Source organism: Mastigoproctus giganteus, chromosome 2, assembly GCF_048544385.1.
Source record: "Mastigoproctus giganteus isolate SK-2022 chromosome 2, ASM4854438v1, whole genome shotgun sequence".
NCBI lineage: Eukaryota > Metazoa > Arthropoda > Arachnida > Uropygi > Thelyphonidae > Mastigoproctus > Mastigoproctus giganteus.
In genome coordinates, this window is record NC_143576.1 from 246,154,256 (window position 1) to 246,169,050 (window position 14,795).

Genomic DNA, 14,795 nt, shown 5'->3' on the forward strand with positions numbered 1-14,795 from the left:
ATGTTTTCGTGAACTAGTGGACTCAATTCCTCACCATATGACTGCCTTATCCGGGTTAAAGGTTGGCCTACCTGTTACTAGGTAGGTATCCCATGATTTCTGTCACTCAGTGTATTACATCTGATGTCAAAACTTTAAGCCACACTAAGAAAATTTAATAATAAAAAAAAAATAAATAAATAAAAATCTTTTACCATTCAACTAGTATCTAATGTTAGTAATTATAGCAAAAATTTAGTGAAAAAGCTTTCCTTACCAAAACATATACTATCAATACCCTCTTTATTATCGTGAAGACGTTTTGGAAGAAGGGAATGAATACGAGATGAAAAGCCAAGGAGAGGATTTTCTAAACCTGTTACCCTAGAATAAGATTTTATTTTTATTATACATATCTCAATATGCATATATATAAATTATTATATAATTCAACTTTAATTAAAAAAGAATTAATTTTAATTATTAAAAGTATACAGCTTGTTCAATGAAGTGTTACACTTAATTTAAGGAAAAAAGGTTTTTAGCCATTTTCAGGTCTTAAAAACCTGGAATGGTTCTTTTTTTGGAGTAATCTACTTTGTATGATATATGTTTATTTCAATAATGCTGTAGTCTTACTACTATAACTAGTTATTTCATTTTTTTAACAAATGATATAACTAATTTTTGGAAATATCCTTTAAAGTTGCTTCTGTTGACTTTACAGCCTTAGAATTAAAAAGGGACAATCTCAAAAATGTTTTTTTTAGCTGAAGAAAAAGAAGAAAAGCCACATGCAACTAAATCTGGTAAAGCTTTATGACATAAAATTTCAGTATACAGAGTCTATTAGAAGCAATTCCCTATTTTTATTCTGATACAACCCCTGCAACAACAAAAATATATATATACAGTATACTCTTGATTTTCCGGGATAGATGGTAAAAAACAAATCCCTGATAATCCAAAAATACAGAAGTTCCCGACATATGTATGAGATACATTCCAGGACTTCTTACTTCGTCGAGTTTTACATAACTCGGGAATGACTAGTAACCTATTGCTGCTATATTATTATTGACAAATTTGAATTCAGCATGATACTTGTTAACATTTGACCATTTTTGTACATCCTTATTAGATTAATTTTCTGATCCAAATCGATCGCTTTCCTTTTCTTGGTAGATTTATTAGTACCGTTGTCACTTTCTCTTAGTCGGCACCATGATAACGGTCAAAATGAAATTTTCTGGAAAGAACTTCACAGGGTTAAGGCAAAAACTCACTATTATCACCCTGTGCGAGCTCGCATTTTACTAAAGCACATTTCTGGAGGTCACCAAAAAACAATTTGCACTTTTCGTTTTATTGGGCTTTTCTGTTAGCGCAATCTATTATAAACGGGTAGTAAACTCGATCTTACTGCATTTGCGATGATAATGATAGCTGGAATTCTGTTGGTTTTTATGTTATTATGGTGAAGTGTGTGTCCCCTTTACTAAAATCTTCAGTCATTTAAAAAAAAACATAAATAATTGTAAGGATCTTCTCTTCTTTCCTATTTTTCTGCTTGTTACTCCGATCTCACTTGTGTAATTTGTGCGTGCCGTGATTGTCATTATTGATTGCTTATTATTTTTTTTTGTTGTTTTAAATTTTACAATCCTAAAAAAAAAAAATAAATAAATAAAATAATTTTAAAAATTGAGTGAAAACAAATTTACGTAAATCCCTAGTTGCATAAGGCAGGAACTTACTGTATCAAAAAATGTTCAACAACCTACGCAAAAAATATGACAATAGATAAAAAAAAACTTACCACGTACTACTCGCATGTCCAATACGATGCTTCCCTTTATTTTTTTCAATGTTGATTTTAAATCGAAAAGTTTCCCTTTATTTTTTAATAATCACATATGGTTTGGTCACCAACATTATAATGGTTCATTAGAGATTAAACGGATGCACCGTTTTCAAACTTTTGAATAATTTCAAGTCTTTGTTTAACTGAAAGTGCAACTCTTTTGCATTTACCCATCATTTTCACGATTTCTAAACAAAAAAAAAAATGTCGACATCCCTGACATAAATAATGAAACAAAATTTATCTTTTTGCTTTGCGACGGAACACAACTATCGATGCGACGCACTAAAACAAACTAAACATGTCTCTCTTTCTTTTTTTTTTTTTTTTTTTGAGCGGCGGATGTGAAGACAGTGGGGATTGCAAGATAATAGGCACATTAATCTTCCAATGACGACTTATAACGTCGGTCCTTGTCACTTATTTACAACTTGAAAAATATTTGTTTATACCTATTCTACTTATTACTTGAATTTTATGATTTCTGGTTGATTTTTTTTTTTTTTTTTAATTTGGAGTCTTGGTTAATCTGATCCTGGTAAATCGAGAGTCTGCTGTATAACAACAGTACTTCCATTAATATGAAACTTATGATGTGGGCCAGTGTGTCCTCAAAGCCCAAAGATAATGGAAAGCATTATCTTAGGATGTTAATGAATATTGGATGGAGCAACCATTATACTAGGTAGCAAAAAAGCTTATGTTTATATTTAACTCTTTCTTATGTTTTGTGTGCTGAATCCAAAGATATTATCAATATTTCACTAGTGTCAATACTTTTGCAGTAATATTAAAGTCTAATGGTTAGGTGTATAATTTAGTTGCTTACAGGCAAGACGACAATTAGCCCGACCGATAGCTAACAAATATATAAAGAAAACATGAAAAAGCAATTACATAGCATGGAGCGAAAAAGATAAAGAGAACCAATATCTATCCATAAAATTTTTATATATAGTATTATACATACGTCAAAAGAAGCAATAGCTAACATAAGGAGAATGGAAGAAAGGAGAATGGAAGAAATGTGCAAGCACACTGTGGGTGACTACCCAGGTGTGAACCAAAGTAAGCAGGGGTCGAGGTGTGCCACCCACACCACACAGAGGAATGCCACCCCTCTAGGTTACCAGGCAATACTGAGTGGTAGATGACTCTCATCAATCGGTGAAATACCACCACTTTGCTTATTGGAGGCTTAAAGCGAAGGAAACCATGTTTAGTCTCCAGAGCTAAGTTCCAGTCAATCCTTCTCCGTCTCTTCCATCATGCAATATGATTGATGTCTTTTGAGGTTATGATGAACACCATGGCGAGATCCAAACTTCCTTACATTTCAAGGGTACAGCTCAAAAACATGTTCGCAAGCCAGCCGCTAGTTAATACACCGGACCAAACCTATTGGTAACTCTCTAGAAAGCTTCTGGATCAGCTAGTGTATAATCATGCTACCTCTACTCTGCCAGATAGTGACTAGAGGGAGTCCGAGTAGTGTGTATGCGGGGGGGGACATTGTCAAGGCCACGTTATGTCAAGGATCTGGGTATATTCTTATGTGTATACCCTATCCAAAAATTTCACTACTTCAGAGAGCATGCCCCTCCCCACTTTTTTTACTACTGAATACATCATGAATTGTCAAACTAATAGAGCAAACTTATCTGCAAAAATATCTAAACTTCCCAAACACTTCCTAGTTCATTTCAAAAACATACATGGTCACGGTTCTAATCTCAATGATGTCCATTTCCACTTACAGTCTGTCAAAACCCATGTACTTTTTCTGACAGAATCTCAGTTATCGGTCAATACAACCACTGCTCGTGTCAGTTGCGCAAATTATTTTCTGTATGATTCCTTTCGCCACAAAGGTGGTATTTGTGCATATGTCCATTCCGATATTCCCTGTCAGACACTTGGTAATTTGGAATCTCCTCTTTTTGAACTTCTCTGGATTAACATCTCTCTACCTTATTCTGTCAAATTCATCTGTTGTCTCTGTTCTCCCAACTCCACTAATCACTTGGAGCTCTTTGACTTCATCTCTTTGCAACTTGACTTTTTCCAGTCCAAGTTTCCTAACAGTGAGGTAATTTTCCATGGTGATTTTAATGTTCACAACTCCAGCTGGCTTCCATTCTCTAGTCACATAGACCCAGCTGGTTGAGATGCTGGGGCATTTGCAATTACTAATGACCTCGTACAGATTGCTCATTTACCTACCAGAATACCAGACAATCCTAACCATATAACCAACACGCTTGATCTTTTTCTCACAAACAACCGTTCTAAGTACCCGTCGAAGTGTGTGGTCCTTTAGGTACCTCAGATCACAACTTGGTGATTGTCTCTTCTCCAATGGAGCCTTTATCTCATGGCCATTCCCAACCTCATGTTGTTTGGCATTAAAGAATGCAAAATGGGATGACCTGTGAGATCTCTTTTCTTCTTTTCCTTGGTCGGATTACTGTTTCAAAATTTCTGATGTCAACATTTACTCAGATCGTGTCAGTGAAATTATTCTTATAGGAATGGAATCCTTTATTCCACTCCAAATTAAAATCTCGTCCTTCATCTAAACCTTGGCTTTCCAATAAATGTGCTAAGGCTGTTCAAGAGAAGAATGTTGCATATCGTAATTGGCTTGCTTCCAATTCTTTAGTTTCATTTTCTGCCTACACCAAAGCATGCAACAATTGTAAGGCAATTATTAATCAGTCCAAACTAGATTTGGAACAGGCTAAGAGTAGAAAACTTGCTTCTTGCCTTAATGGTAGGCGAGCATTCTGGTCTCTTGCCAAAGCTATTGGCTGCAACATCTGCCCATCTCTGCTCCCTCCTCTGTCAAAACCAGGTGGTTATATTTTCACTTCAGCAAAGGATAAAGCTGACCAGCTAGCATCCCATTTTTCTTCCAACTAAAGTACAGCAAACCCCCGCGAATAGCGGGGGTTACGTTCCTGAGAAATGTCGCGAATACCGAAAACGCGAATACTGAGTTATGGCTCCCATAGTAATAAAGGGGTTCCGTTCCAAAGTATGAAATATATAAGAAAAACTAGTCTAAAATTTTTTCTATGTATGTATTATATGTACCTTCATAATATGACTATGTACATAGACAGTACATAGTGAAATGCAAGCATATGGCATCGAAATGAAAATAAGATACAATTTAATATTAAATGTAATATGCCTTTGCTAGCAAAAAAACTTATCCCGCCAGTGCTATCACCAGTTTCGCTAAAGTGTTGATAAAGGAGTTTTGCCTTTTCACGAATGATGAGTGAACTTAACGGAATTTTATTTTGAGTTCGGTCTTCTATCCACATGTTTAAAGCTTTTTCTATTTTTTCTAATTTAACATCACGAGTTACAGAGCAAATTTTTGAAGCAATTAGCGCGTTTTCACGGACACTACGGCGGATTTTTCCTTCCGATTTCTTGATTGATCGTACCGTTGACTCATTGATTTTATAATGTTTTGCCACTGAGGAGACTTTTACCATTAGAAATTTTATCTAATAACTCAATTTTATTCGCTAATGTCATCATCTTCTTTAATATTTTCACATTTCTCTTGTTATTTTTAGCCATATTTTTGTAGGAGTTAGAAAGAACTTGTCCACAATAAAGTCACTTTCTTCCGTTAACACACTCGAAAAAGTCCGTTTTACACTGCAAAACAGTAGATTTATCATTTTTGTAAGCAAATCAATTTATAAATTGATAAATTTATTCAATTTATAAGCATATAAATTAAAAGCAAACGACGAAACCTTCCATGACAAGCGCATAACACATACTGAACAAGGATTAGCGAGAAACATCCACGCTCGCGATTTTGTCACTCCTTTCTCCCCACCCACTGAGCGCTGTTTTTACCGGGAAAGATAATTTTAGCCACGCCCATGTTTTTTTATGGCGGAAAATATTCACGGCGCTTTAAAATTCACATTTTTTAGGTTTCATTTTATATTAAATCGGCGATCGCGAATACGCGAAACCGCGAATACAGATACCGCGAATAGCGGGGGTTTACTGTATATTAAAGATCTTGGTAAAATACCTCCAACCATTCCCATCACGTTCCATTCAGTGCCCCCTGTGGTCTTCGGTCTAAAGGATGTCAGAAAGATTTTGAGAAAGCTTGTTGCTAATAAAGCTCCAGGTCCTGATGGTATTTCTCAACTTGTTCTCAAAACCTGTGCTCCTGTACTCACTCCTGTTTTTTGCCGCCTTTTTTCACTTTTTTATTCTAAAGGTGTTTTTCCGTCTGCTTGGAAATTTTTTTAGTATTAGTATTAGTATTAGTAACGGCCGTATGGTGCAAGAAAGCCTATGGCTTATGCTGCACCAGCCAAAAAAAAAATCCGAACAAAAAATAAATAAATAAAAATAATAAAATGAAATTAAAAATTAAATAAAAAGGAAATTAATCCTATCATCCTATGCGCTTCCCTTACCCGAAAGTACTATCCAGATGACCTTTGAATTTCCCCAAACTGTCGGCCTCTACCACCCATGAAGGCAACTTATTCCAGTAATTTATAACTCGCTGGCTAAAATAAAACTTCCTGCAGTCCAATCTAAACATTTCCCCGCGTAACTTGAATTTATGTCCCCTAGTTCTAGCATGTATGGGAGATACATTTGCACTTTTCCAATCCAAGGGAATCTCCCCAGAGTCTAGTGATGCTCGCATAACCAGCCTCAGTGGTTCAATGCACTCACTTGCCGCCTCTCTCAAGATTATAGGGTATATTCCATCAACTCCAGGAGCCTTACTAGTCTGTAGGCTTGAAAGTTTTTTCATTAAATAATCTTGCGAAATTTCAATATCATTAATTACATATTTTTCAACTTCGCTCCCACAATTTCCCATTGCCACAAAAGGCTTTTCATTTGTAAATATCGATGCAAAATAACTGTTGAGTTCATCTGCAACGGCAGCTGGTGTATTTATTACTATCCCCTTTCCCTTACGTAAAGGTCCGATCTGGTTTGTCCTGCTCTTCTTGGCATTTATATATGTGAAGAATTCTTTATCCCCCCCCCTCTTTGCTCTGTTTGCTAGTGATTTCTCATAAACTGCCTTTGCCTGTCGAACTTTTTCTGTGGCTCTATTACACATCACCTTGTAGCTGTTATAGGCTTCAGTACTTTTTATTGCTCTGTAACGTTTCCATGCCACCTTTTTCTGCTCAAGTAATGTGGCAACTTCACTATTCATCCAACTTGGAACCCTTCTCGTGGAGTATTTTTTTAATGGTATATACGCATTCAAGGCATCTGTGATTAATGTTTTAAAAGCGTACCACAGTTCAATTGTATTCATTCTCTGCGCGATATCTACCCAGTTAATAGAGGCCATGTAGTACCTTAAGGCATCGTAATTTCCTTTTCTGAAATTAAAACCCATTCCTTTGCCTTTTACTTCTGCTACCTCTCTCGTCAACATCCACCGTAGAACTCCGTGATCACTTCCTGCTACTGGTTCCTCTACTGTCAGCCCTGTTATGTCATCTGATTCATGTGTGATGATGAGGTCTAGGATATTCTTTTCTCTAGTACTTTCCCTGACATGTTGATACAAATAACAGTCATCTAGTTGATTTAAAAATTTTGTTCCCCATGTCGAGTTTCCTTCCCATTTACTCCAATCAATTAGAGGCAAATTGAAATCACCCATAATAAGGCATTGACGCTTACTTGCCCATTCCATTTGCATGTAGAGGCTTTTGTCATAGTCTTCACAATCACCTGGTCTGTAGATTACGCCTACTCGCATTGTACCTTTGTTTCCAACTATCTCACACCATACAGACTCTATACTAGCATGTGAAATGTCTGAATCTGGGAAAGCTATCGTCGCACTCAGGCTGCTTCTGATAAGAAGCATTACCCCACCACCCCTTCTATCTACTCTATCCTTCCTAAATACATTATACAAGCCGTACTGAAACTCATCATCCCCAATTTCCGGGTGGCACCACGTCTCCGTAAGCCCTATTATGTCTGCGTTACTTGTTTTAACCAGCAGTTCGAATTCGCTCATTTTATTGACGACACTTCTAACGTTACTGTATAAACAATTAAGATTTACTGTTCTTGTATATTTAACAACCCTAACACAACCCTTGAAGTTTTTTAGGCTCTCTTCCCTGATATTAGCTACCTGCTCACGTGAAACGTCTTTGCCCCCAGAACATCTAGATAATACGTCCAGTTGGGGTAACAGATAAGAACTCTTAAGGTATGTGCAAGAGTTACATTGACCAATATTATCAGATAAACGCGTGTCAGTATTACCCACATCCCCCCTAACTAGCAGTTTCCCTGAGCCTTTAAGGTATCCTCAATAATACTGGCAAAAACTTTTGCACCAAAATTTGCTCATATCCAGCCAGTTCCTAAAAATTGTGACAAATTTCCCCCATCCAATTACCGTCCCATTAAAATTACTTCTACCCCTTCTAAAGTAATGGAGAAATCAATTAACCACCAACTCTTAAACTACCTAGAAACCTTCTGTCTGATCAACGATCACCAGTATGGATTCCGTCAGTGTCGTTCCACTGGTGATATTTTGGATTATGTTACCCATTTATGGACAAATTCAACGGAAAAGTTCGGTGAAACACAAGCAGTTGCTCTTGACATCTCAAACGCTTTCAATCATGTTTTGCATAAAGGTCTTCTAAACAAGCTTCCATCTTACAGTTTGCCAACTGTTTTTTGTAATTGGTTATCCAGTTTTCTCTCTGACTGCTCACTGACGGTGATAGTAGATGGCTCTCTGTCTTCTAACTTCTCCACTAATGCTGGTGTCCCCCAAGGTTCAGTTCTTTCCCCCACTCTTTTCCTCTTGTATATTAATGACCTTCTTCCATTGACTGGAAATCCTATCCATAGTTTTGCTGATAATAGCAAAATGCATTCCACTTTCCAGTTTGAGAAACTTCGCCCTGCTCAATCAGCTTCAACTTCTCCAATATCTGCTACCAATTCCTTAAATGCCGATCTCCAGGTAATTCTCTGGTGGGGCAAAGACAACTCAGTTGATTTCAATCCTTCTAAAACTCAGTCCAGTCTTATATCTCGCAAAAAAGGATTCTTCTGCTCCTATGATTATCTTTGGTGACACTCCAATTTCTAGGCAAGATGATATAACTCTTCTGGGGATTACCCTGACTTCTAATCTCTCTTGGCACAAGCACATTACAAATATTGCTTCCTCTGCATCTAAAAAACTTGGTTTTCTCTTTTGCTCTCAGTGCTACTTTTCTTCCAAACAGCTGTTCACTCTGTACAAATCACAAATCCGCCCTACCATGGAATATTGTTCCCACATCTGGGGCAATGCCCCCAAAACATCTCTCAGGCTTCTAGATTCAGAATAGGACAATTAGGTTAATTAATAACTCATCTCTAACAGAATCTCTCCTCTCTCTGTCGTATAGACATACTGTTCCTACTGCATTCCTTTTCTACAGATATTTCCACAGGCACTGTTCTTCTGAATCGGCTTCTATAATTCCCGCTCTCTCTTTCAAAACAGTCTGAACACATGCTGCCACAAGCCAACATCCATTTACTGTCCAACTTCAAACTCGCAAAACCAACTTTTCATCTACCTCGTTTATTAAATCAACTGCCGTTTTCTGGAACAACCTTCCTTCATACATATTTCCTGAAAATTACAGTCTACAGAAGTTCAAGTCTAATGTCAACAAATATCTTCTTTCATCTTCTCAACCCCCAACTCATGCACAGTACTAAGTACTATAGGTTTTAATACCTTTCGTGTTTGGGGGTTTCATAAAAAATAAATCTGTCAAGTACTGAGTGCCGAACACTCAGGATGAAGGGTCCACAGTCACGAATGGTCGTTAGTGTAGTATCTCAAATAGAGAGCTTTATGGTAACTGAAAAAAGTTTCTACTCCCGGTTTGGCCTAAAACTGAGGAATTAACGGAAACGTTGTCTATTTGAGTATTTCACAACAACTGGAATGACAAGGGTGGGAGAACTCTGACTTCTTCCTGGAGAAGCGATTAAAGTCTTGGGGGAAAAGAGAATGGCAGGTGAGGGCCGTGCATGACTCCGTGCAGGTGCCTCCCCACCACCGCTGCCTGAACACTGGCTCTCTGAGTACCTCCTTGCCGGGGCAAATCCAGCTTTGAAAATTGTTAAAAAATACTTCTCGCAAAATTTATAAATTACCTTTATAGAATTATTAACTCACTATTTAGCAACCTTTTTGTCACCAAAAGGAGAAGGCGCTGACTCTCTTTAAAAATTACAGCTGTGAATTACAGGCTCTGAAAAAGCGATAAGCGTTTGCCATTTTATTTACCTAATTGTTATTTTATATTGAACTTTATAAGTAGCCATATAGTTCTAGATACGCTGGTTATTTTTATTTTTAATTTAGATAAGAGTTTTTGTAGATTACTACTTAATATACGTAAAACTGTTGTTTTGTTTGAATCTTGCAGCCATTGGTTTTGTATAGAGTGGTAGGGAATTCAAATTTTTAATTGTGGTAACTAGGTAGCTCAAACATAAAATTATATAGTGTAATTCGCATCCCTGCATTTAGTATTCTATTAGAAAGTGTAGTACTGACAATTAATTAATTAAATTTATTGATCTTATTAATTTAAAATATCATGCCCCAGAATGGAGCAGAAAAGCAACAGGCACAAAGTGGCAGGAGTGCTGTGACTCGAGGGAGAATTGAGGGGACGATTCTCCAACGCATCACAGCCTAAAAAAATGTGCAACTTGTGAAATGTTTGCCGAACTCTCTGGAACGGAACATGACCTAGCCAAGGAGGATGTCTTTATGTGTGCCAGGTGCAGAGAATGACTAGAAATTAGGCATCAGCTCAGCGTTCTGATGGGCATCTATGAGAGCTTGAGGTGTAGGGTAGATGCCCTCGAAGAAATTAATATGAGGGGCCCATCAAGCTCTCAGCTGCCCAACTCAATGCCAGAGCACACTCTTAGGCATCAGGCAACACAGCAGCAACCTCCAAGGCAGAACGTGCTGCTCCCACAGGAGTTAGTTATCGTCAGTGACTCTATTGTCAGGGAAATGGGGAATATATTGTGTAAAAAGGATAGATGGAATAGGACCAGGGTATGTCTGCCAGGGGCAAAGGTTGATGACTTGAAAAGCATATATCATCTTTTAAGGGCACAAAGGGTGATATTGTTGTACACGTTGGCACTAATGACATTAAGATTAGGAGATCTGCAGATTTACTTAACAAGTACAGGTCAAGTACAAGTGTCTACAATTCTGCCCAGACACGACAGGAGGGAGTCATGATGAGAACCTTGTTAATAAATTCGGCCCTGGAGGAAATGTGCAAGGCTGGGTAAAATTTTTTTCAGCCTGGCCTGTGCTTGTTAACAAGAGAGACTGCTTCTACAGGGATGGGCTACACTTAAATAGAAAGGGTGCAAGAATATTTGCTGATGCTATCGAGGCAGTGTTAGGTGGGTCGGAAAACTGCTAGCTTGGGGGATTCACAGACTAAAAGGTTAAAAGTAGCTGCAGGCAGAGGTGAAGGTGACTCTTGCACTACTTCTATTAGAATAAGCAGCGGCGTGGAGGGAAGGGTGTTGGGGGTTTCAGGGGCTGATGGCAGTCATCGTGAAACAGGTGGGTATATGGGATGTGTTAGGGTAACTAATAATAAGAATAGGTACATGTATACTTGCATGTATACCAATGCTAGAAGTATAGTAAATAAATTTGATGAATTTGAAGTGTTGGTCAAAACATCAAAGGCAGATATTGTTGGGATAGCAGAGATGTGGTGTAACACAGATATAGGGAATACAGAACTGGAATTTAGGGAGTACAATGTGTACAGAAAAGATAGACAGGATAGGAAGGGAGGAGGTGTTATGCTGTTAATTAAGAAAAACATAAAATCAAAACAAGTGCATCCAGTTGATATAGATGAACAGTGCACTGTTGAGTCAGTTTGGTGTGACATAAGCACCGAGAAAGCAAAAATAAGAGTAGGAGTGTGTTATAGGCCTAATGACTCGAATGAGTACAATGAACAATTGTACAGAGAAACAGAGTGGGCTAGTAAATCAGAATGTCTTATAATGGGGGATTTTAACTTCCCAGATATAGACTGGAACTTATGGGTTGGTCATTCGCACACTATTAAGTGCAAATGAATCAATCATCCAATAAATCCACTTTTGTGGATTTACTGGATGATTGTTTTCTGCAGCAACATGTTTGAGAGGCAACCAGAGAAGGTAATACTCTTGATCTGGTTATCAGCAGTGATCATTCGCGTATTAAGAATTTGCAGATAAAGGAACCATTAGGTGGCAGTGATCACAGTGTACTGATGTGGGATTCACTTAAAGATATAATTACCATCAGGGGTAAAGGAAGGGGTTTTTGCTTCCATAAAGGTGACTATAATTGTTTCAAACAGTTTTTAAATTCTGTACAGTGGGACCAACTGATGATGTTACCAACAGCAAATTCTAAGTGGGAAGCATTCAAGGAATTAATAGTGGAAGCTATTAAACTTTTCATATCTATTAAGAAATACTGTTCAAGGTTTAGGCCTAAATGGATGTCAAATGAACTAATGAGACTTGTGGCAGAGAAGAAAAATGCATGGGATGCATATAAATCATCAGGCAACACAGAAGCCTATGATATATATAAGCTAGTCTATAATCAAGTCACAAAGGAGGTTAGGCAGGCGAAGGCAGATTACGAGAAATCTTTGGCAAAGGATGCTAAGAAAAACAGCAAGGAGTTCTTTACTTATATAAACTCTAAAAGGAAGGGGATGAATCTGATTGGTCCCCTTGATATCGATGGTTCGACTTTTGATGATCCTGCTCAGATAGCAAACAAACTGAATGGGTATTTTCATATATGGGTATATATGAAATTTAGGGTATATATGAAATTTCATATATGGGTATATGAATATACCCATATATGATATTTCATATATGGGTATTTGCATCTACATTCACACATGAAGAGTTATTAAGGTATGAAAATGCTACAAGGTTATCAAATTGTAACAGGGCGCTTAATGATTTTGTAATAACTGAGAACAAAGTGGAGGAGAAATTGTTGAAGTTAAACATAAGAAAGGCACCTGGGCTGGATGGGATCTATCAAGTTATATTAAAGGAGGTGGCAAAGCAACTAAGCAAACCCTTAGCCATAATTATGAGAGCATCCTTGGACTCAGGGGGGTGGGTCCCCACGGACTGGAGATGCACAAATGTGTCCCCAATTCACAAAGGGGGATCGAAGGGTGACACAAGTAATTACAGACCAGTAATTACAGATCAGTTAGTTTAACTTCTGTTCTGGGTAAAATAATGGAGTCTCTGGTTAAAGATGCATTGCAGGATCATCTAGACAAGACTGCAATAATAATTCAGACACAGCATGGGTTTGTTAAGGGAAAGTCTTGTCTGACAAATTTGATTGGTTATTATGATGTGGTTACAAAGGAACTGGATGCAAAAAAAAATTTTGATATTATATACGTGGATTTCAGGAAAGCTTTTGACACTGTTGCGCATGGAAGACTACTGTACAAATTGGAGCAGAATGGTATTAAGGGTAAGTTGCTACAATGGATAAAAGGATGGTTGAGTGGGAGAAGACAGAGGGTGGTAATCAATGGGTGCTGCTCTTCGTGGACTAATGTTATTAGTGGAGTCCCACAGGGTTCGGTTTTGGGTCCACTGTTGTTTTGTATATTTATCAATGATATTGATGAAGGTATATCAGGCTTAGTATCGAAGTTTGCAGATGATACAAAGGTTGGCAGGATTGTTAATGACAGTAATGGCAGTGTGTTACTGCAACAGGATCTAGAAAATTTGGGAAGTTTGGCTGAGTAGTGGCAACTGAAGCTTAACATTGAAAAATGCAAAGTACTGCATATGGGTAGAAGTAACCCCAGAGAAACGTACCAACTGTGTGGTACTACACTTAAGGAGGTAGAAAATGAAAAAGACCTGGAAGTAACTGTGCAGTCAGATATGAAGTTTTCTGAGCAATGCAGACAGGCTGCCAGGGCAGGTCATGGGGTGTTGTCAATGATATACAGGAATTTTGTTAGCAGGGAAAAGGAGGTGATTGTCCCTCTGTATAAGGCAATGATCAGGCCATGCCTTGAGTACTGTGTGCAGGTCTGGAGGCCTCATTTTAGGAAGGATGTAGATTTGCTTGAGCGTGTACAGAGAAGGGCAACAAGATTGGTGAGGGAAATGAAGAGATCCTCTTACTGAAAGAAAACAAACAGTTTGGTATTGTGAGACATGCTCCAGAAAACCAGAACTGCATCCTGGTGAATGTTTTTTTTTTAATGTTTTTTCAATCACTTTTATTATAATAATTCATGTAAACTCAAAAATAAATAATGTTTGAAGAACTTAGATTCCGTATTCTTTTTTTTTTTAATTTTCGGGCTGGACCAGAAAGGGAAGACAGCAGAAATAACGCTGGACCACAAAGGGTTAAAAGGGTTGAGCAAACTGAACACTGAGAGCATTGTTAAACCTTATGTGATATAAATAAGGGGCATAAATTTAAATTGAGAGGAGATAACTATAGAACAGATGTCCAAAAATTTTCCTTCGGTTAATGAGCGAATTAGAGAGGAAATGGACATATACTTCAAAGAAACATATAAATGATTTGAGTAAGTGAGGGAAGGTGACATTTGTTATTCTCAGTTATTTATTTCATTTATTTATTTATTTATTTTTGGCTGATGCTTTATAAGCTATGCTCCTTGTATCATTTTACCAATGCTGAAATACTGATACTTAATAAACTAAACTGATTCAATGTTATTCTGATGTTCTCAAACAAAAAAAGATATATTCTTGTTGAATGCATGTGCTTTCTGATCAGAAGCATGAC

At 37.4% G+C, this 14,795-nt stretch overlaps 1 protein-coding gene across 1 annotated transcript in view; it reads right to left on the minus strand.

Moving 5' to 3' along the window:
* Positions 1 to 14,795, minus strand: part of Slob (Slowpoke binding protein) — a 111,530-nt gene that overhangs the window by 22,831 nt on the left and 73,904 nt on the right. The window contains exon 7 of the mRNA XM_090390275.1: positions 257 to 363. Coding sequence (XP_090246401.1) covers positions 257 to 363 — 107 coding nt within the window. The remainder of the gene's footprint in view (positions 1 to 256; positions 364 to 14,795) is intronic.